The sequence below is a fragment of the Salvelinus fontinalis genome, chromosome 32, assembly GCF_029448725.1.
Source record: "Salvelinus fontinalis isolate EN_2023a chromosome 32, ASM2944872v1, whole genome shotgun sequence".
Classification (NCBI taxonomy): domain Eukaryota; kingdom Metazoa; phylum Chordata; class Actinopteri; order Salmoniformes; family Salmonidae; genus Salvelinus; species Salvelinus fontinalis.
Window position 1 is genome coordinate 30,492,809 of NC_074696.1, and position 23,550 is coordinate 30,516,358.

A 23,550-nucleotide genomic window follows, 5' to 3' on the forward strand; every position below is an offset into this window, starting at 1 on the left:
TCCATAAAGAATTGTACCTAAACATACCTAAAAGCATTTAAAAACTAGGACTTTTAATCATATTCGTATATTTAGTATACCCTTGAGATTTATTTGAAAAATATCTTCAGCAATGTCGGGTTCTTAATCTAAAATACCATGACAACCTCATCTAGTAACCTGGTAATATTGACTCAACCATTCCCAACCTATGAACTACAAATATCAATGTCATCCACTCTGTACAAACTGACGTTGTCTGCTTGCTCTAGCCCTACCTGGTACATGCTCCTTACTCTATATACCTTATTCAATATCAGATCATATTTAAAGCAATTCATAGATCCATACAACCTCTAGTCTCAAAGCCAGGACACGTTACATAATTGCAACACATGGTCACTCACCACCTACAAGTTTCATTTCAAACACATTGAATATGTCAGTCAGTTGGGAGCCCTTGGGCCTGAGGCTTGGACGTCCTCCAAATTAAATAGGACTACCTGTTAACCTGGCCTTCAACTACGTTTTACCATTGTACACTTTCAATTCATGGGTAATAAAAACATGAGAACAAATATAAAATGTGACATTTGCTGCCTCTCGCAACGTCTCTGAAAGCGCGTGTTACATTTCACAATGAACTAAATGCCGAATCTGCATGGTAGCTAATTTCATATGGTTTTTCAGTTATTTTTCTCTTACATTAAAGTACCGATGATGCCAGATTTCAATGAATGTGGTTTGAATTAATTTATTTTAAAAAGTCCAAACATTTCTTTAAAACATTCAGAACACAGTAACCCATGCAACAGGAATGAGACTAACAAGAACCCAGCACTTTAGGACTACAGAAATGGGAAGAGACAGAAATAGAGAGATAGGGTGATGAAGAAAGAAAAGAGAGATTCAATTCAACTGTAAGATCGGCGCCGGAGGTTGGTTTTGATGAGGATTCATAGTCGTCGTTTTCCTGGGCAGAGTAAGAGTGCAGAGGGGTATGGAGGGTTGGCTGGGGAACGACAGTGACGTCTCCTAGCTGAACTTAGCTTTAGAGAAGTCCATCTCTGGGTGCTGCGACATGAACCTGGAACACAATGACAGAGGGGGGTGGGGGGGTGGTTCACATCATAGAGTCTGAACAGTAAGAGTAGCCTGGTTCCATGCTACAAGGGTTTGGCAATCACAACAAACTTAGGCGTTTGCAAGACTAGCCATGTTTAATAGTCAGATTACACTGGATAAACTCATCCCAGCATTGAGTCCAGTAAAGGGACAGTGGAGGAAGTCAAGCTGGTACCAGCACAGTGATGTCAGTTACAGATGCACCGATGTGGACATTTTGTGTGATACCGAAAGGTCAATATTTTCTTTGCAATATTGACCTCTCCCTTCGTTTTCTCACCTCCACAACGGGCCGATGCAGATATATTTTAAGGCTTTTAAATCGCCCAATATGGTCAAAAGAACACCTACAAAGTAACCACATCTGACTCTAACACCCATTTATAAAGGATTTGGATGTCCTCTATTGTGTCACACAGTAATGAACAGAAGTCTAACCATAGTAAGTGTACTAGATATTTTGAAGAGGACACTTTCATAAACAGAGGAAGTGTGAGGCATTGCAGAATGACATCACACATATAACCAGCCAACCTATCATTGGCCTCGCCTCATCATGACCAGGACAGGGAGTAGAAGGGCTTAATTAATAACATGAACTCTGATAAGAGACTGTCCTCTACATCCATCTCCGATGGATCCTTCCCTTAAATAGGGTTTATAGTAAGCCACAGGTGAACAAAGGTAACCTAACGCTGGCCTGGCTCGTGACTGGGACTAGAATGGGTTAATAACCTTCACAGTGATAAGAGAATGTCCTGTACATCCATCTCCAATGGTTACGGCTCCTTCCCTCTATCCCGTACACACCCCTTATCACTGTGTAATGGTCCTTCTACCTATACTAGTCTAGTGAGTCATACAGAGATCATTCAGGCAGTATTTGCCAACTATCACTAATGCACCTCACATTGCTCAAGTCACGTCACTAGGAAATAAAAACATGGTCATTGTCTGGTCATGCAATCTTTCGAATACAGAACATATTCACAAGACTACGCAGTATGTAAAATGCATATAACTTTGTTCTTCAATAAAAAAAATAAAAGGGCACAAACTATGCAATCCACCTGCTCATAACAAAAAGTTCAACAGTGGGAGACATGCACATTGAGACTGACTGTACAATGATGGCCGAGGTCAGCGTGGGTCCCTGACTTTGAATAGGGATAACATATGCACTACTCAAAAAACACACTGCTTAATCCACCTGCTGAAAAGGAGTGCAGTGTGTGACATGGGGCATTATGATGGTCGAGGAATAAGAAGTGAGGTCAGCTCTAATCCCAGACTCAGTTGGGAAGCTGGTACAGACGTCTCACTATCTGTTTATGGCTGCAATGATCGTGTGACCTGACCTTGACAGGAAACAGTAAGAGGGAGCCGCTTTAACATTCACTTTTTCCTGTTTCCTCGTTTCTATGGCTGTTAAACTATCCAGTATATTTGAACATGTTTGACAATAAAAAGAAAAGCACCAAGTAAACCTATACAAAGTAAACAGCAAACAGAACATTTTCTTGTCAGTAAGTATATAATATGAAGTACTTTTCTAATGTTCAATTCTGTCAGTAGACTGTCAGTAGTTAAGTCCCAGGGATTATTGGGATCGGTCAAGCATTTCACTGTCTATGTTTTTATTTCCTTTATTTCCATTTAACCTTTATTTAACTAGTCAAGTCATATAAAAGTCAGTTAAAAACAAATTCCTTATTTACATTGATGGCCTACCCCGGCCAAACCCGGACGACGCTGGGCTAATTGGACGCCACTCTATTGGACTCCCAATCACGGCCGGATGTGATTCAGCCTGGATTTGAACCAGGGACTGTAGTGACGCGTCTTGCACTGAGATGCAGTGCCTTAGACCACTGCGCCACTCGGGAGCCCAATGTGAAGAAAAGTACTGCACTACTTAAACTATGTCATGATGGACATGCTATATGATGGTGCTAGAAGCAATGTGCTGAAAGCTACTTTTTGAGGATGTCTTGTTTCTTCTGCTCTTCGGAGGTGGGTAGACCCATGGACTTCTGTCTCTGGTCGTACATCATCTTCTCCACCATACCACGGGTCTCCCCATCCAGATCTGACAGCTGAGACAGCAGGAAGAGAGACAAGGAGAGATAGAGGGTGAGAGGGAGGAATATAGAGAGTTGGAGGAGCGATAGAGAGATAGAGTGAGAGGGAGGAATATAGAGATGGAGAGGAGCGATAGAGAGGAATATAGAGATGGAGAGGAGCGATAGAGAGATGGAGGGTGATAGGGAGGAATATGGAGAGATGGAGAGGAGCGATAGAGAGGAATATAGAGATGGAGAGGAGCGATAGAGAGATGGAGGGTGAGAGGGAGGAATATAGAGAGATGGAGAGGAGCGAGAGAGATGGGGGGTGAGGGAGGAATATAGAGATGGAGAGGAGCGATAGAGAGATGGAGGGTGAGAGGGAGGAATATAGAGAGATGGAGAGGAGCGAGAGAGATGGGGGTGAGGGAGGAATATAGAGAGATGGAGAGGAGCGATAGAGAGATGGAGGGTGAGAGGGAGGAATATAGAGATGAGAGGAGCGAGAGAGATGGGGGGTGAGGGAGGAATATAGAGAGATGGAGAGGAGCGATAGAGAGATGGAGGGTGAGAGGGAGGAATATAGAGATGAGAGGAGCGAGAGAGATGGGGGGTGAGGGAGGAATATAGAGATATGGAGAGGAGCGATAGAGAGATGGAGGGTGAGAGGGAGGAATATAGAGAGATGGAGAGGAGCGAGAGAGATGGGGGGTGAGGGAGGAATATAGAGAGATGGAGGAGCGATAGAAAGATGGAGGGTGAGAGGGAGGAATATAGAGATGGAGAGGAGCGATAGAGAGAGGAATATAGAGAGATGGAGAGGAGCGATAGAAAGATGGAGGGTGAGAGGGAGGAATATGGAGAGATGGAGAGGAGCGATAGAGAGATGGAGGGTGAGAGGGAGGAATATAGAGAGATGGAGAGGAGCGATAGAGAGAGGAATATAGAGAGATGGAAACGGAGCGATAGAGAGATGGAGGGTGAGGTTAGGAATATAGAGAGATGGAGAGTGAGGGAGGAATATAGAGAGATGGAGAGTAAGGGAGGAATATAGAGAGATGGAGAGTAAGGGAGGAATATAGAGAGATGGAGAGTAAGGGAGGAATATAGAGAGATGGAGAGTAAGGGAGGAATATAGAGAGATGGAGAGTAAGGGAGGAATATAGAGAGATGGAGAGTAAGGGAAAGACCTTTAGTAAGTGGGAGATAAATTACCCTTTTATCTTTAAATAAAGGAGAATAATCACATGTTCTCTTGCAATATACAGTGAGCCTTGCATCAGTAGCCTGGCGTTGGTTACCTTAGAGTTCTCCGGACAAATCTTCTTTGTATTGAGTTCTGGATCCGTGGTCACTATCTTATTCCACCACTCCATCTTGTTGATCTGAAACAGACGCAAGGCATGATTTAGTGACTGAAAAGGTTTCAGAGTGAAATATATGTTTCATCTCAATGAAACCCCTTGTAATACAAGAGAAATAAAAGCAGTACCTTCTCCAGGTGAATGGTGACCACCTTGCCGTCCTCAATGAGCCAGGAGCTCTCCTCCACCTTGACGTGGTTGTAGAGCTGTCCATCGATCACAGGAGGATGACCCTTCAGACCCACCTTCAGCATACCACGCTGGATGTCCACCACCACATCCTTCCCCTTCATACGGAACTTCACATCAAAAGGCACCACCAGCTGGGGGGCGGGATAAAGGGGAACACCCAATTAGAATGAAGGCACCACCAGCTGGGGGGCAGGATAAAGGGGAACACCCAATTAGAATGAAGGCACCACCAGCTGGGGGGCGGGATAAAGGGGAACACCCAATTAGAATGGAGGCACCACCAGCTGGGGGTGGAATAAAGGGGAGCACCCAATTAGAATGAAGGCACCACCAGCTGGGTGGCAAGATAAAGAAGAACACACAGAATGCCTGATTACCTCGTCTGCCCAGATTACATCTTGCCCAATACTAAACCAATCCCTAGCAACTGGGGGCAAAAAGATAAATCACCATCCGCTCTGAAATAGAGGAGCTGCCCATGCATAATGTGCAAAATGAACAGAGAGCACAAAATACCCCTTCATAGTTAAACAATCATGCTACAGTTAAACGTTAATATCCATGCACTAGGGAATACTAAAACCAAAGGCAAATAAACTCACGTCCACTTCAGACAGGGATTGTGTCCAACGATAGTTGGCCAGGTCAGCTCCATTGCCTGCGTTAGGTTTCACCTTGTCCTTGTCTTTCTCATCTTCTTCTCCATCGGAATCAGTCTGGCAGAAATGAACAAGTTATTAATTAGCTTCAATTGCTTCAACATGCATAAAATACCCTTGTGCTGTTAAATATGTGCATACATTTCCCCCCCTAGTTTATTTCCCAAGTGAGATGCCCCGCCTATATGATAGCAGGGGAAACAGTGATGTCTCTCTACAGCTCATTTATCTAATGAGGCATCCCAACCGAATCTCTTACCTCCTTCTCTCTCCCTTCCTTCTCAGCTTTCTCAGGTGGAGTTTCTGCATTTGTGTTTGTGGACTCTTTCTTCTCCTCTTGTTTATTTTGCTGAAACCAAGACAAGACAAAGACAGACATTAAGCTTCATCAAGACAAAGACTAGGGTGGTCCCCGATTTAAAGAAATATTGGTTTACATAGAGTTGTCGGTGTTTTGTGCTCATGCACATAATTACATTACCCGACCTTCCCCAGTAAAAGTAACCCCATCTGAATAGGGTACAATAGAGCCTGACCTATAGCATATCATAATAACATCAATAAATTGGTTATAACAAACTCTGAACACCGTAACACGTGACAGCAAAATGGATGCAGAGGACATGACGAATAAAATTGAAACGGGGGAATGTTTACTGGTTGCTCAGGAGGTAAAGGGAAAGTCAGATGTGTGGAATAAATGTGACTAGTTGTGTAAAATCCCAGAGATCAAGAAAAAGAAGGTAAAGAGCAAACACTGCATGCATATTATGTGTGTTAAACAGGTGCTGTATAGATTACAATATGATTTTTCTGACCGTTTGGAACAATGTAAACACTAAATAAAGTACAAGCGTACCAGAGAGTCTGCTGTAACATTTTTATGTTAAGCCTTTATTACAGTAAAGACTAAAAACAGTCGCATTCATTCAAGAATGCTATTTCCGAAAAGGAACAGTTTATTTATTGCATAAGCTAATTATTAAATGCTTGCTTTAGTGTATTTAAAAAATATATAATGCTTGATTGCATTTCAAATCATGAATGACTCATATGCAGTGTGATGACATGAACGAATGAATGATTGATACAGTAGCCTATAGAAGTATTGAAATATAGGCCTAAATTCATTACAGTAATAAGACTAAACAGGATGTGCTCTTAGGCCTACAGTTTGATGGTGGTTATACAAAGCTGTTATATTAAGCCTACTAATGATAATGACATTACTTATTATCATAATAATAATAATTACAATGAGATCAAGAAAAAGGAGGGTTATTATTATAATTATAATTTCCACAACAATTTAGAACAGTGTAAAGACTAAATAAATTATAAATAATACTAGAAAGGCTGTTCTTACTAAAATCACAGCAAAGCAAAGATTAAAAACTGTCTAATTTGTGAAATTGTTTACTTGACATGTCGTTGCGTGAGGCTTGGTGCTCACGGAATCAGTAGGCTATTAAACAAACACTCAAACAGGCAACAGAAGCAGGATCTGTCTTGTTTCTGTAGATATAATGATGATTTATAAAGACAGGCACATTTAAGAGTTAGGCTATTGATTATAGACCTAATTAAGTTGGGGTTTCCTCTCTCCTCACTTTTCTTAGACAATAAGTCAAGGGCTGTTTCTCCTCTCCTCATTCTGCTGCTGTTCTCCACAGCATTGTTCTCAACACCAATATGCTGGTTAACTTTGCTATTATGCACATAGCAACACGGTCTAGGAAAAGGCGCCAATTCAACAGCACACTGCTGTGTTTCAGAACCGTGGAAAGCGACCGGTAAAACGGGCATGTTATAAAATAATATCATTTTTATTAGTGTTGCACCATTGTTCTTATGTAATATAACCATATACAATTTCAGTTTAACATGTCTTAGACTGATTGACTGTGCCATCTCCAAGGCCTCCACAATGGATCAGTTCACTCAGCGCGAATCAGACAGGTGATATTTTTTGCTACTGCTCGACATAAAAAATCTCGGTTCACCAACAGCCTATCGACCAAACAATTGACCAGTCGACTAAACGGGGTCAGCCCTAACAAAGACAAACTGTTAAATCTAATGTGTATAGCACATCAAACATTCATAACTGACAACACATTTTTCTTACCTTGTCGATTTCGGACTGAAGTCTCTCTGCCTCTTCGTCTGTCAGTTCTTTGATTTTGGGCTCGTCGTCTGCTTTCTTAATCTTCTTTTTCGCCTCTTCTTCAGCTAGCTTAGCAGCCCTCTCTGCCTTCTCTCTCTTCTCCTTCTCCTGTCTCTTCTCCTTCTCTCTGTGGGCCTTCAGGGCAAGACCGCTGTGGTGGGCAAACGACTCCTTCACCAGCTGGGGACAGAGGTGTTTTTACTAGGTAACACAGCCACAAAGTCATAAACCCCTTATTGCTACAATTTCTCCTCTTTAAATCTAATTTTAAAACCTGATCCTAACCACGATCCTAACCTTAAAACACCTTCAAATGTTTACTATATAGACAATTTTGACTTTGTTATTGTGCTAGTTCATAAGATTAGACAGATTGGTTCAGCATCTCTTGATGTATGCATTTTTGTTCTGTTAAGTATCCAATGTTGGACTCACCTTCTCTGGTGCACCAGCCTCGCCACCCGTGAAGAAGTCTGTTTTACGCCGGAGGAAGCTGAAAAACGTGTTAACTAACTGTTGGACGAACAAATATTAGATTAGAGATGATATATAGCCAACCTGCGCCTTATCCGACTCACAAGCCTATTTGTTATGGCTTACTAACGGTTCCACACCAACATGCCTAAACACTGTTAGCTAGCCTATGGTTAACGATTACGCTACTGGTGTGATATTTAATATATGCGACTAACATTAATTACATGTTTGTGGTGCTATATGCATGGTGCAAACGCTGGACACTTTCCCATCCCCCATATAGCTAAATTAATTAGCCGGCTAGCCAGTTGTTGATGAATTTGCTAGCTAATGTTAGCATGCTATCAAACTGTAATTTACCTCTTGTACACCTCCTTCGTGCTGTTGTGCCATAACAAGCAACATCCCGTCATACTTTTCATCATCACCCATTTTCTATTCTAATATATATAATCTTATATATATAAACTTGTTTGAAAATATAATTTGAAACGGATAGGCTAGCAGCAACAGGGAGCAATGTAAAGTCACGTTGCTGTGTACTTCTTTGAAACAAGCACCGCCTTGTTTCTAAGAGAATGGAAAGTTTGATGCAATGGGAGGTCAAGCTTTTAAATGACAACCAAACAGCCAATTAGATCGTGTTAGATGAACGGATATGGGCACATTCAAATTTTGACGGGGGGAAAATACGAATATTCTAGATTAGAAATTAGTGTTTGATTGATGGCAAAAATATTGCAAATTAATTATGCCATAATTATCGTATATTCATTTTATTTCACGATTACACATTATTTCTTAGTTAATCTGTTATAACTGTGCATTTGAATAAATTAAAATGTATTTATGGAAATACATTTTTACATGCAAACACATGATTTGTATGCTCAAGGATAACATTCTGATTCTGAAATTCTTTGTTGTAGCCATTATAGCTAATTTCCCCACCTCTGAATCGGCAATGATCCTATTGAAAATGTTACATGTAATAGTTGTAGAACATCTTTCTAATTCTAACCCTCATTTATTGTCAATGATAGTGATTTAGCCGGAGATATCGCTGATTGATAGATGTCAATGACCAACAGCTCACTGTTCAATTCTTTGACCCAGATAACATATCTGTGGAGCCATGACTGAACTATTCAAATAAAGTGAAATAATGGTCACAATGACCATCACACAGAGTTATGTTGAGTGATATGCAACATGAGTGGAAAGATTAATGTTTTCTATGTTGCATAGCCTATTTGCAAAAACACATGTAAGGCCAAAAATAAAGTAGGCTATTGATCATGAGAATAAAATGATATCTATCTATGTGATTAGGATCTAGGCTACTTGTGTCGTTTTCCTAAAATTATATTACTCTTTGTCAATACCAACATTAATGCTGCTATCCTATGATCCTAAGTCTGCATTTACCCCTTAACTAGCACGTAATCGAAGACTGAACCAAGGCTGTGTGTTGGGGTAGCAGTCTGTATGGGAGCATTGACCCCGTCCTTGGTAGCCTGGTACAGGTTGAGTTAATAACTGGAGGTAAACATGATAAATGATAAATGTCATTGACCCCGTAGCGCAGCCGGCTTCCTCACGTCTCTCCCTCCCTGCAGGGCAAATGTCACAGTTGTTATGAATACGCCCTATTACCTCGCTCCACGTGGAGAGAACCTAACGCAGCGAACAGAGCAGTCCAGGGTCACTGTCGTTCTCGTGTGTGTGTGTGTGTGTGTGTGTGTGTGTGTGTGCTCTGAGGGGGAGGGGTCAAGGCTGACTTGTCACACACAGATCAGAGGAGCGTGTCCTGTCTTCCTATAAATAAGACTCAGTCTACTGGAGTTGTCAGACAGTCAGAGCTGCTGATCACACTGCTGGACAATATTTCAAAGAGAGAAAGTGGCTATTCTCACGTCTGTAGCATAGCTCTGTAAAGCCTCTGCATTGGGGTCATCTTATCATCTATTGATTGATTGATACTTTATTGATCCTCAAAGGAAAATTCATCATGTTTCCTCTTGAAGAGATGAAGACCACCTGTCACTGTTCAGGTTACCGGGAGCAACAACATCAGCCTCACACCATCCTGTACAATATCCTGAGCCGGGCAGACAGTAACTACAACAACAACAACAGCATGATCAACAACAACCACGTGAACCAGTACGACTACAACATGATAATGCCTCACAACTGCCATTGCGAGCGGCGACGAGCAGTGTGTCTGAAGAACCCTGAGGGAACCTGTCAGGTGGCATCTGATGTTCTGGTCAAAACCATCCGCTTCATGAAGAGTTTACCCTCCTTCAGTCAGCTTCCAGTGGAGGATCAGCTATCTCTGCTGAGGGACTGCTGGGTGCCCCTGTTCTCTCTGGGCCTGGCCCAAGAACAGACTGTGTTCGAGGTGATGGATGTACCACAGGCTAGCATGCTGAGGAGGATTCTCCTTAACAGTCAGGGGCCACAGAGTGAGGAAGAACAAGAGGAGGAGGATGAGGGGAAGAGGTCTCTGCCCACGCTGGCTGGAATACATAAACTCAGATCCTGTCTGAACAGACTGTGGACTCTGAATCTCAGCCCAAAGGAATATGCCTATCTGAAGGGTGCTATGCTGTTCAATCCAGGTAAAGCTCTTCTTCTACTTCTCCTCAGCATGCTATGGTGTACTGTGGAACTCCAAATCTACCTGACATTCTATTAATTTCATTCGATTTAAATATTTTAAGCAATCAATGGCATAATCAATGATTATTTAATCATCTAACATGACAAATTATGGTATACAGCTTCACTCTTCTGTCACATTAGGGTTAAACTGCTGATGGTGGAATACAGTTGAATTGACATTCCATTTACCCCAATTCCTCTTAACAGACGTCCCAGGACTGAGCACCACTGTATTCATCGACAGTCTCCAACAGGAGGCCCAGAGAGCTCTACAGGAGGTTGTCCTGACCCTTCACCCAGGAGACTCGGGTCGATTCAGCCGCATCCTACTATCAACTTCTGCCCTACAGGCTGTCAGCCAATCACTCATCACAGAATTGTTCTTCAGACCTGTTATTGGTCAGGCGAATCTGTTTGACTTGTTAAGTGAGATGCTGTTTATGAGACAAGAGTATAGCTGAAAGTTTGTGCGTGTGTATGAATTATATTTTAGGGTATTTTCTACTGACAAATATGAATGTGAAGATTGCAACTAAGCAATAAAAGTTTTATTAACAAAATGTTTGTTTCTCTCTTAACACATATTTAATCACTCTTCTATCATTTGTTTTTGGCATACATCTGACAATTTATCAGTGGTGCGATAAAAATAAATGAAGTGAGCTGCTGTAATTTCCATTGATAGAAAAATCAGGGACTAATTGTACTGGCTCTTAGCATGATATGTACTCTGGCTCCTACTAGTGGTTTCCTACATGTAACTACAAACATGTTGTGCTGTATACTGTACAGGGAAGTACGGAATGGAAAGTACCAAAAATCCCTTGAGTGACTACCTGGGATTGAACATTTCAAAGCATAAGGGAGACTGGCAAAATGTGGCATTAGGCCATGTATTAATACTCCAACTAGCTCAACAATATGTAAACAGCTATCTATTTCCTGTAAGCCTACCTCTTATCAATTTCCTGTCTATGGCTAGAACCAGAATAACCTGTTTTACATGAACAACCAAACATGTTAAGTCATCATGTTAAGTCATGATAAGTCATCTTGTTACAGTTATTTGGTGGCCTGTATTATTTTGTCCTTGCCAAAGATAAAAGTAATCTCCAGGGGGCACAAATGAACACCCCGTCAGTGTGCACCTGCCAGAGATGTCTGTGTAGCTTAAGTCTTAAATGTGGGCCTGTTCAACATGGCAAAGCATTACAGAACATTCAGACAAAAATGTATTGAGTAGAATCAAAAATATGCTTTCCTTCCATTGTAGAAAAAATAATTGTGTCAGATCTTTTCAATGTACAACATTCTAAAAGTTTCACCTCACAGAACGCTCATTGGCTCTTAGTCTGCATGTTGTCAGACATTCTTCCATTTTGATATATCAACTCCATAGAACTGAGGTGTAAATAACCTGGAAGAGTATTGTGTGTAGTTATTGTGTGACTCACGTCATCATGCAAAGGGAAAAGGCTATTTAGAAAGAATGAAGACCCAGACATACACAGAGCTTAATGTCAACACACAAAACATAGGACTCTGACTTCTATTGGTGAGCTAATGAAAGGTTAGGAAGTCACAGTTTGACATTTTTTTTTAATTAACAATGTAAGTCATTAATTTACACACGCTTAGTGGCAGATCCTAAATTCCACATAAACCCACTTAGTCTCCCCTTGTGCAGAACTAAAATTAGACTTAAGTGGAAGTTAGAATTTTCCCCGTAGAGAACAACTCATATCCTTTATACCAACCACAATAAAACATTTGACAAAATGTGCAAGAATAGCATGGCATTAACGCCGTCACAACTTCATTTGCATTTCACTTTTTTTAAGTGTTATATAAAATCACAGAACTGCATACATTATAAAAGTTAATTTCACTTATGTACTCATAGGAGTCTACAATGATATCATGTTACAACATTAGCTGGGCCACATTCTCGCTAAAGATTTTGAAGCATAACCAATTTTAAAGCAATCTCAACATATTAGGATTAAAGTTATGTATAGTAGTACGATATTCCCATGGCATCAAAATATACATCTACAATTGTATTTCACAGTCACCAATAAGCCAATAACAACATTCATTGTCTTTGAGGTGTTCTTTCTTCATACGTTCCGAGTGGTTTTTGGCCTCCAGTACATTCCAGGTTGGTTCTTGGTGTCCAAACCACTGCATTACTCACATGGGTTAAACCTTACGAAGACTAAGAGCGTCAGGTCCAAACACAGCACAATAAAACCGTGGAGCAATCAAGTGTGCGGTTATCTATATTTCTTGAGTCAGTTTACTCTACCCTGCAAGTCACTGGATAAGAGTACACTACCTTGAAACTGGTTCTTGTGTCAGTGTTGGGAGTTGACCTGATAAAGCAGAAAGAGATCAAACAGCAGTAGAGAGTGGGGTTTCATATTAACACAGCTAGTTGTTATTCAAGGATAAAGGGACATACAGCACTAAAGTAATATGAGGGTGAAGAACAGACATCAAAACAGGAGGAGCTGCTGGAAGGGTCTGATAAGTCTACAGTAACTTCTCTCTGAGACAGACCAACCCCCAAACACGGACGCAATATGTCAGAATCAAAAATACATTCACTACCCTGAGTGGATTATAGTCCTTCAAAATACAGATGACATGATTCATAGTATAGTCTTCAAAGTCATGGCCTCTGGAGTAGTTTGCATATGCGTAATACTCCTCCCACCTAATTTAACAGAGTGCAATTCTCTGGCTCCTTCAAGGTCCCAACACAGAATTCAATAGAACATACAATGCATGTGTAACTATGGTTCCCAACCTCTCCAGCTGGGGACTGGTGAGATGCTCCATGGCATCAGGAGTGTTGAGTATGGGTCATCATGTTCTGACCGTGGTCCAGGGCAGGGGCATGCCAAACACAGAGATCTGATGCTCAGAACTTTCTGCTTAAATCAAAATATAAAGGTATGAGATATATAATAGAACAGACAAACTTCATTGTCAACGCAATGATGAAATTTGGCTTCAAAGTTCACATATAAAATGCAAATGACAAAAAAAACATCAGGAGTACCTTATCAACTTATGTGCAAAATGAAGTTAAGTCCACAGGTTTAGTAATATATACATAATTGGTTCAGGACCTTCATCATCAAGAACAACTTGTCATCTACATGATTCAATTCGGTTCATATTACAGCGTTTGGTTTATAAAACCTATTTATTTGTGTCTGACCAAGTCAATACAAGTCTGACTTGCCCAAGGAGCTACAACCTTAAGGCAACCAATCCACCTCTGGGATAGGCTTAAATAAATAGGATGTTCACAATAAAAAGTCTCGGAAAGGAAGTATCTATCAGGGGAAGAGATAACGTTGAATTTATGCCACAACATTCCCTCTATTAGATCTATCTCACTCAGATACTAACCCAACCGGTTTCAGTGTTTCCTAGATTTTTTTTTTTTGTGCAGCGGTGGCAAAGGTCGTGGAAGGGGGGGAAATCACTGGGGAACTCCAGTCGCGATCTTTTTTTATGTAGGACTGTGAGATGGTACACTATATATTCAAAAAAAGTATGCGGATACCCCTTCAAATTAGTAGATTGGTCTATTTCAGCCACACTCGTTGCTGACAGGTGTATAACATGGAGCACACAGCCATGCAATCTCCATAGACAAACACTGGCAGTAGAATGGCCTTACTGAAGAGCTTAGTGACTTTCAACGTGGCACCGTCATAGGATGCCACCTTTCCAACAAGTCAGTTCATGAAATTCCTGCCCTGCTAAAGCTGCCCCGGTCAACTGTAAGTGCTGTTATTGTGAAGTGGAAACGTCTAGGAGCAACACTGGCTCAGCCGCGAAGTGGTAGGCCACACAAGCTCACAGAACTGGACCGCTGAAGCTCATAAATATCGTCTGTCCTTGGTTGCAAAACTCCCCACTGAGTTCCAAACTGCCCCTGGCACAATAATTGTTCGTCGGGAGCCTCATGAAACGAGTTTCCATGGCCGAGCAGCCGCACACAAGCCTAAGATCACCATGCACAATGCCAAGTGCCAGCAGTAGTGGTGTAAAGCTCACGCCATTGGAGTCCAAAGCAGTGGAAACGCGTTCTCTGGAAAGATGAATCACGCTTCACCATCTGGTAGTCCAACGGAGGAATCTGGGTTTGGCGGATGCCAGGAGAACACTAGCTGACCTAATACATAGTGCCAACTGTAAAGTTTGGTGGAGTAGGAATAATGGTCTGAGGCTCTTGTCATGGTTCGGGCCCCTTAGTTCCAGTGAAGGGACATCTTAACGCTACACCATACAATAACATTCTAGACGATTTTGTGCTTCCAACTTTGTGGCAACAGTTTGAGGAAGGCCCTTTCTTGTTTCAGCATGACAATGCCCCTGTGCACATAGCGAGGTCCATACAGAGATGGTTTGTCGAGATCGGTGTGGAAAAACTAGACCGGCCTGCACAGAGCCCTGACCACAACCCCATCGAACACCTTTGGAATGAATTCGAACGCCGACTGCGAGCCAGGCCTAATCGCCCAACATCAGTGCCCGACCTCACTAACGCTCTTGTGGATGAGTGGAAGCAAGTCCCCGCAGCAATATTCCAACAGCTAGTGGAAAGCCTTCACAGAAGAGTGGAGGCTGTTATTGCAGCAAAAGGGAGGCTCTTTTCAATGCCCATGATCTGGGAATGAGATGTTCGACGAGCAGGTGTCCACATACTTTTGGTCATGTAGTGTAATTTCTTGTGACATTTTATAAGGACAAGCTACTCCAAAAATAATGAAAATCAAATGATGCCAACATCATATATCTATAATCTCTCCCAGAAATGAGCCCAATAACATATTGGTAAAGCAATATTTTAGGACCGACTCTTAATTTAGCCAGGCACCATACAATATTATCAGGAAGGTGTGTTATTAGCAATAAGCAAGGTTTTTTCTGTATCAAAAAGGGAGCTACTTTCCTTCTAGAAACATTTCCATGGAGCTGAGATAACATTTTGCCATTTTAAAGCAAATTGTCTGCAATTCTACACATTTTGCTATGGCTAATTCTGTGTTCTTATGCTCACACACAAAATCAATTACATAATGTAGTTATTTTGTTAGATACTTCTCCCTCTTAGCTGAAAAACATTTTTCAAAGCCATTTTGGTTGTCATGTTAGCTGTTCAAATAATGGGAATTTGTGTCGCAATGCAGAAGTTAACTCCTTCTGAAGAATATGTTGCTAGGCAACCCCCCTGCAATTCAAATGAAATTTTATTGGTCACAAACACGTGATTAGCAGATGTTATTGCGGCTGTAGCGAAATGCTTGTGCGTCTAGCTCTGACAGTGCAGTAATATCTAACAAGTAATACCTAACAACATAGACCACACACAAATGTAATGAATTAAGACTATATACATATGGAGGAGCGATGTCAGAGCACTTGCTGCTCTGTATGTGTCTAACGCTTCGAACACACAGCGTCGTTGCATTTTGGTACACCAGAATTACATTAATTTCCAATGAATCACTGCGTTTGCCTTGCAGCATTGCATTGCAGAGGCAGCATTGCGTTGCAGAGGCAGTTGCAGTACGTTCGTGGTGTGGTGCATTCGTTAGATTTATAGAAGGTAGGCGTCAAACTGTATGCGTAGACGGCTTGACAGAAATAGTAGCAGAAGGTGAATGTTGAACTTTCGTTGCACACATATCCAGATGATGCTGCATACTATTTTGTGCAATGACGCTGTCGGTGTGTTCGAAGCATTAAGCCAGTATGAGAAACGTGCTAACAAACGTTTGTGCTATGAAACTAAATAAATACTGCACTCCGACCCACAAAGCAAGGAATTTGAACTTGAAAAAGTAATGTAGTTCTATTGGAATTTACAGCTGCTGTTGGTAAGTAATGATTCTGCTAGCTTCTGACAAGACTTACTGCATCTTTAAAAATATATACATCAATTATCTTTTCTATAAACTTTGTGTGGTTATAGTTATTTAAGTTTACACTGAAAGCGTTTTTCCATCCTCTCAAATTTTCCAGGGTGGGTGGCAACAATTTATCAGTGGCAATGCGCTGCTGCTAAATGAACACAAGGGAAATACAGCGGTTTCAGTAAAAGTGTGTCTTGAAGGACTCTAACCCCATCATAACAAGCGCTTAATGATGACTACAGCACACACGTCAAGTCTCTTACCCGCTCCACTGTTGATCCTCATGTTCCTAGCATTCATATCAGAATCTGTCTCCTTGGATATCTGGATACAATAATCATCTTCAACGTAAAAAACAACAAACAAAGAGTGACAGTCAACTAACAGTGGAATAAATTAATGACAAACGAAGTATCACTTCAATAAGTATGCAAAATAAGGGAAAAGCTGTTGGAAATGTTTATCCGTAGAGGTGTTGCTTACTGTTATTGCTGATGGTTGATGCTTGATAGTTGCTCATGGTTTCGTTACCGCTGTCGGAGGTTCTCCTCTGTGACTTTTTGCACGGAGGTCTCTTCTTGCTCTTCCTAGTGCTGATCCTGACAAAATAGAATAGATGAAAATGGTATATCAACTTTACTGTCCACTTTACAAAGTAAATGTATTAATTCGCTGTTGCGATACGCAACTGCTTTTGCGCGTGCACACACAAACACATTGTGCCCTTGATCAAGGCAGTTAATCCCTACCAGTGAATGGTAGCTACCTGATGATGCCCTTGACCAGTCGACACTCAGCATCCTGTTTATCAAGCTGATGCTCTTCGGCCAGGTCACTGATAAGCTGGCTGATTTCACTGGTCTTCTTCAGGAACACTGAGTCTGAGGTGCAGTGAGCCAGCTCCTCGATCTGGTACTCAGAGTACAGCTCCAGAAGCTTTTGGGTGATCAGAGAGTCCACGTCACCCACACTCAGATCACCCATATCCCCCTCGTTCCAGGAGTAGGAGGGAGGGCTGTACTGTCTCCCTCCTCCTCCACCTCTTCCATTGTGTAAAGGAGGCCTGGTAACGACCACCAGCTCCTTCTCCATTGTGGAAATGTGCACTTTGACCCCTCTGATGTAGACGTCCTCCGACCAATCCGCGTCACCACCACCACCACTCCCTTTACTGGATTGGGAGTCGTTGGTCCCAAGGTGGCCCTGGAGACCCCGGAGGCTGACCTTCTCCCGATCGTCACCTGGGGAGCTCTGAATGGGACTAGGGGCCAGGATGGTGCTCCGACACACCCTGTAGAGTCCACAGGTCAGCACACTGCACACCCAGCTCTTACAGCTTCCTGGGGAGGAGTGGGCACAGGGACCACACCCCTGACCCCCTGAAGGAGAGTCTCTAGATCCGGGGATGAAGCCAATGGTCTCCTCTGCCTCCCTGCTCTGCACGTCCCTGCGGTTGGCCTTGTGGTATGTCACCTTTGGCCCCTGGTGCCTCTCCTCCACCGGGTCCACACATCGCTCCTCGTAGCAGGACTCCAGGCTGGTGCTGTTGCCCCGGGAGAGGTGATGTTTGGGTCGCAAAGGGACGAGGCCTTTCTGGCCCCCTGGCTCGGACCAGGGTCTGGAGCTCCCTGTGCTGCTGCTGGGCATGGTGGTTAACTAGAGCCAGGGCCTTGGAAAAAAAGAGGAAAGGGAGTGGGGGGGGGGGCAGTGCATTACATTAATGTATGAAATATGTATGTTACATTTATAAAGAACATTGCTTAGCCCTGTCATAATAATCAGCAGCTTCAGACAAAGTAAAGTGGACTTGAATCAATAGACAACAACAATACTACATGGACATTAGGTCAATGCCTGACTATATGCCATGTCAAATGTATGCTGCCAGGCCCTTGGCATGGCAAACCAAACTTTAAACATAAGTCACATGAGGCTGCAACCCCTGCCAAACCAAGAAACTATATCAATCCTCACATATCCCTTAGTGCCAAGTGAAGTTACCCAATCTATTCCGTGGATGTTGTGTGTATGTAGCCTACAGGATGTAGGGCTCAAATTAGTTGTTTTAAAATCAATGAACCACAACAAGATTAAACACACAAACTTAAACTTGGTTCAATTTCAGCCTTATTGGCGTGCCGGTTTGTGTTGTAGCCCAACATTAACACACTTAATTCACCTAAATCCAAGGGCTTGGTGATAAGATGGGAACTTGATTCAGGTGTGTTATTACTGTGATATGCCAGAAAATGGCGCCCTGGGTCTCCAGAACGCCCTGGCCTATACGTTCAAAACCTTCTTTCACAGAAAGTCAACAACACGCCATTAATAATGGCATTATGGAAGCCAGCATGAGGACGGTGACTGTCCATTCAATGTAGGCTGCTGAAGTAGGCCAAAATGTAAACAAATGTGTCATAAGGTGAATGTCAATAAAATAAAATAAAAGGCTTTACAGGGAGTTGATATTAATTAAAACAATCCCCCGAACGGTTGTTTGATAAACCGGCCGGGCCTACTTCATATAATAAAAGGTTTCTAATTTGCTGACACGCAGCAAAACAGCTTGTTGAGCTGGACGACGACGTTTTCAGTCGGCCAACAGCCTTCTGTCAAAATAACTTACAATAATTGTCAAGGTGCCATTTCCAAAATCCATATCCAATCAAGTATCGTATTTTGTTCCATCTGTAGTGTATTGCTAAAGTTACACCTGGGTTTATTAATTTGCAGTATGCGTTTCCGTTTAAACTACGTTTTTACTCACGGCATGGGAAGAGTGATCGCGGGTCTTTCCACCGAGTTTTCTTCCGTAAAGTTATATTCCTCAAAGAGCAAGAGCATTTGTATTATATTTTTCGTCTTAAATTAAATTGCCCACAAAACACACGCGATATAGTTTCGTTTCCCAAATTCCTGCTACAGCCGTTTATTTTTTTACCTGCGAGACAAGGTAAACCAAACATAAACTCAACCAGAGAGTAAGAGGCGAAGCAAGATTGTTTACTCCGCCCAAAAGCTGTCCACGAAAATAAATCCACGAAGTAATGTCGAATTTGGTCAACAAAAAATGGAATTGCTCATATCCCTAGTCAAAAAATCCTACAGGATTAGGGATTTTTATCAGATTCTCACTATCCTATAGGTAAACTCAGCAAAAAAGAAACGTAAATTTCAGGACCCTGTCTTTCAAAGATAATTCATAAAAATCCAAATAACTAAACAAATCTTAATTGAAAAGGGTTAAAACACTGTTTCCCATGCTTGTTCAATGAACCATAAACAATTAATGAACATGCACTTGTGGAACGGTCTTTAAGACACGAACAGCTTACAGACTGTAGGCAATTAAGGTCACAGTTATGAAAACTTAGTACACTAAAGAGGGTTTCTACCGACTCTGAAAAACCCCAAAAGAAAAATGCTGAGGGTCCCTGCTCATCTGCGTGAACGTGCCTTAGGCATGCTGCAAAGAGGCATGAGGACTGCAGATGTGGCCAGGGCAATACATTGCAATGTCCATACTGTGAGACGCCTAAGACAGTGCTACAGGGAGAAAGGACGGACAGCTGATCATCCTCGCAGTGGCAGACCACACGTACCAACACCTGCACAGGATCGGTACATCTGAAAAATCACACCTGGGAGACAGGTACAGGATGGCAACAACAACTGCCTGAGTTACACCAGGATCGCACAATCCCTCCATCAATGCTCAGAGTATCCGCAATAGGCTGAGAGAGGCTGGACTTGTAGGCCTGTTGTAAGGCAGGTCCTCACCAGACATCACCGGCAACAACGTCGCCTATGGGCACAAACCCACCGTCGCTGGACCAGACAGGACTGGCAAAAAGTGCTCTTCACTGACGAGTCGCGGTTTTGTCTCACCAGGGGTGATAGTCGGATTCGTGTTTATCGTCGAAGGAATAAGCGTTACACTGAGGCCTGTACTCTGGAGTGGGATCGATTTGGAGGTGGAGGGTCCGTCATGGTCTGGGGCGGTGTGTCACAGCATCATCGGACTGAGCTTGTTGTCATTGCAGGCAATCTCGACGCTGTGCGTTACAGGGAAGACATCCTCCTCCCTCATCATTGCAGCATGCCTCATGTGGTACCCTTCCTGCAGGCTCATCCTGACATGATCCTCCAGCATGACAATGCCACCAGCCATACTGCCCCTTCTGTGCGTGATTTCCTGCAAGACAGGAATGTCAGTGTTCTGCCATGGCCAGCGAAGAGCCCGGATCTCAATCCCATTGAGCACATCTGGGACCTGTTGGATCGGAGGGTAAGGGCTAGAGTCATTCCCCCCAGAAATGTCCTGGAACTGGCAGGTGCCTTGGTGGAAGAGTGGGGTAACATCTCACAGCAAGAACTGGCAAATCTGGTGCAGTCCATGAGGAGAGGCACTGCAGTACTTAATGCAGCTGTTGGCCACACCAGACACTGACTGTTACTTTTGATTTTGAGCCCCCCCCCTTTGTTCAGGGACACGTTATTCAATTTCTGTTAGTCACATGTCTGTGGAACTTGTTCAGTTTATGTCTCAGTTGTTGAATCTTGTTATGTTCATACAAATATTTACACGTTAAGTTTGCTTAAAATAAACGCAGTTGGCCTCCCGGGTGGCGCAGTGGTCTAGGGCACTGCATCGCAGCGCTAGCTGCACCACCAGAGACTCTGGGTTCGTGCCCAGGCTCTGTCGCAGCCGGCCGCGCCCGGGAGGTCCGTGGGGCGACGCACAATTGGCCTAGCGTCGTCCGGGTTAGGGAGGGTTTGGCCGGTAGGGATATCCTTGTCTCATGACAGCATCGGTTTGAGGACGGCAAAAGGACGACAAAGGATTTTTATGCCATTGGTGGTTGTCACGTTCCTGAACTATTTCTGTTAGTTTGTTGTATGTGTTAGTTGGTCAGGACGTGAGTTTGGGTGGGCATTCTATGTTTTCTGTTTCTATGTTGGTTTATGGGTTGCCTGGTATGGCTCTTAATTAGAGGCAGGTGTTTGGTGTTCCTCTAATTAAGAGTCATATTTAGGTAGGTTGTCTCACAGTGTTCGTTGTGGGTGGTTGTCTCCTGTGTCAGTGTTTGTCGCACCATACGAGACTGTTTTGGTTTGTTTGTTCATCGTTAATTTATGTGTAGGCTATTTCCCCTGTTCGTGCGTTATTCGTGTTATGTGAGTCCGTCGTCCAGGTCTGTCTACACCGTTTGTTGTTTTGTTAGTTTATTAGTCAAGTTCGTGTTTTCGTGTTATTCTTTAATAAATTATGTCTTCAAACTCCGCTGCATTTTGGTTCAATCCCTGCTCCTCCTCTTCTGATGAAGAGGAAGAGGAAAACCGTTACAGTGGTTCTAATCCTGAATGCTGATTGGTTAAAACCGCATTCCACCCGGTGTCTATTCCACAAATTACCACCGGCTAAATCTATGACGTAAAAATGCCTTTTTACTCTGTTCAATCTGACTGTGCAATCCACTGTCTCATCAGCCCAGCCAGACAATTTATACATTTGATCTCCACTATAAAGATGTGATAATGGCGCCGGAGGGGATGGCTGCCATTTCATGAGCTCTTAACTAACCATGCTATTTTGTTAGTTTTTTTTGCATTGTTTGTACATAATGTTGCTGCTACCAGCTCTTATGACCAAAAAGAGCTTCTGGACATCAGAACACGATTACTCACCTTGAACTGGACAAATAATTTTTCTTTAATGAGTCAGATGAGAGGGATTTACTCCAGACACCCGACGAGGCCCTCATCCCCATCATTCACAGGAGAAAAAGACAGATATCGTGGAAGGAGATCGTGGTGCCTTGTAAGGATCCGGCGACGAAAGGCAAATCTGCCTTTGCCATCGGTACTATTGGTCAACGTACAATCGCTGGATAATAATGTGAACAAACTACAAGCATGTATATCCTACCGACGGGACATTAAAAACTGTAAAATCTTATGTTTCACCGAGTCGTGGCTGAACAACGACATGCATAACATACAGCTGGCGGGTTATACACTATATCGGCAGGATAGAATAGCAGCCTCTGGTGAGACAAATGGTGGCGGTCTATGTATATTTGTAAACAACAGCTGGTGCACGATATCTAAGGAAGCCTCCTTTGTTTTGCTCGCTTGAGGTAGAGTCTCTCATGATAAGCTGTATACCACACTATCTACCAAGAGAGTTTTCAACTAGATTCTTCGTAGATGTCTATTTACCACCACAAACTGATGCTGTCACTAAGACCACACTCAATGAACTATATACACTCAAAAGCAAACAGGAAACCGCTCATCCAGAGGCGGCCCTCCAAGTGGCCGGGGACTTTAATGCAGGGAAACTTAAATCCGTTTGACCTAATTTCTACCACCATGTTAAATGTGCAACCAGAGGGGAAAAACTCTAGACCATCTTTACTCCAATCACAGAGATGCATACAAAGCTCTCCCTCGCCCTCCATTTGGCAAATCTGACCACAATTCTATCCTCCTGATTCCTGCTTACAAGCAAAAACTAAAGCAGGAAACACCAGTGACTCGGTCAATAAAAAAAGTGTTCAGGTGAAGCAGATGCTAAGCTACAGGACTGTTTTGCTAAGCTACAGGACTGTTTTGCTAAGCTACAGACTGAGATATGTTCCGGGATTCTTTCGATGGCATTGAGGAGTACACCACATCAATCACTGGCTTCATCAATAAGTGCATCGATGATGTCATCCCCACAGTGACTGTACGTACATACCCCAACAAGAAGCCATGGATTACAGGCAACATCCGCACTGAGCTAAAGGGTAGAGCTTCTGCTTTCAGGGAGCAGGACTCTAACCCAGAAGCTTATAAGAAATCCCGCTATGCCCTCCAACGAACCATCAAACAGGCAAAGCGTTAATACAAGACTAAGATTGAATCGTA

General features: G+C 42.7%; 3 protein-coding genes across 5 annotated transcripts; 1 reads left to right on the top strand and 2 right to left on the bottom strand.

Annotated features, from left to right (window-relative positions):
* Positions 1–717: 717 nt before the first annotated feature.
* On the bottom strand, positions 718–8,589 carry LOC129831064 (nuclear migration protein nudC-like). Its single transcript, XM_055894081.1, has 9 exons — positions 8,387–8,589; positions 7,985–8,062; positions 7,511–7,729; positions 5,642–5,731; positions 5,326–5,439; positions 4,660–4,854; positions 4,469–4,552; positions 3,082–3,200; positions 718–1,066 (listed from the first exon to the last, which is right to left on the bottom strand). The coding sequence occupies exons 1-9, from the start codon at positions 8,456–8,458 to the stop codon at positions 1,015–1,017; spliced, it is 1,023 nt and encodes a 340-aa protein (XP_055750056.1). The 5' UTR covers positions 8,459–8,589; the 3' UTR covers positions 718–1,014.
* A 1,201-nt stretch (positions 8,590–9,790) lies between these two features.
* LOC129831067 (nuclear receptor subfamily 0 group B member 2-like) lies at positions 9,791–11,256 on the top strand. Its single transcript, XM_055894089.1, has 2 exons — positions 9,791–10,653; positions 10,904–11,256. Exons 1-2 carry the CDS (start codon positions 10,038–10,040, stop codon positions 11,155–11,157), a joined length of 870 nt encoding a protein of 289 aa, XP_055750064.1. The 5' UTR covers positions 9,791–10,037; the 3' UTR covers positions 11,158–11,256.
* Positions 11,257–12,275: 1,019 nt separating this feature from the next.
* On the bottom strand, positions 12,276–19,654 carry LOC129831066 (keratinocyte differentiation factor 1-like). 3 transcript variants are annotated; one of them, XM_055894087.1, is made up of 5 exons: positions 19,262–19,654; positions 17,402–18,304; positions 17,119–17,234; positions 16,899–16,976; positions 12,276–13,635 (listed from the first exon to the last, which is right to left on the bottom strand). In XM_055894087.1, the coding sequence occupies exons 2-5, from the start codon at positions 18,280–18,282 to the stop codon at positions 13,568–13,570; spliced, it is 1,143 nt and encodes a 380-aa protein (XP_055750062.1). In that variant the 5' UTR covers positions 18,283–18,304; positions 19,262–19,654; the 3' UTR covers positions 12,276–13,567. The 3 variants fall into 3 exon arrangements, with proteins under 3 accessions (XP_055750062.1, XP_055750063.1, XP_055750061.1); XM_055894088.1 differs by having other exon boundaries at positions 12,276–13,632; positions 19,403–19,653; XM_055894086.1 differs by having other exon boundaries at positions 19,403–19,653.
* Between the last annotated feature and the right edge of the window lie 3,896 nt (positions 19,655–23,550).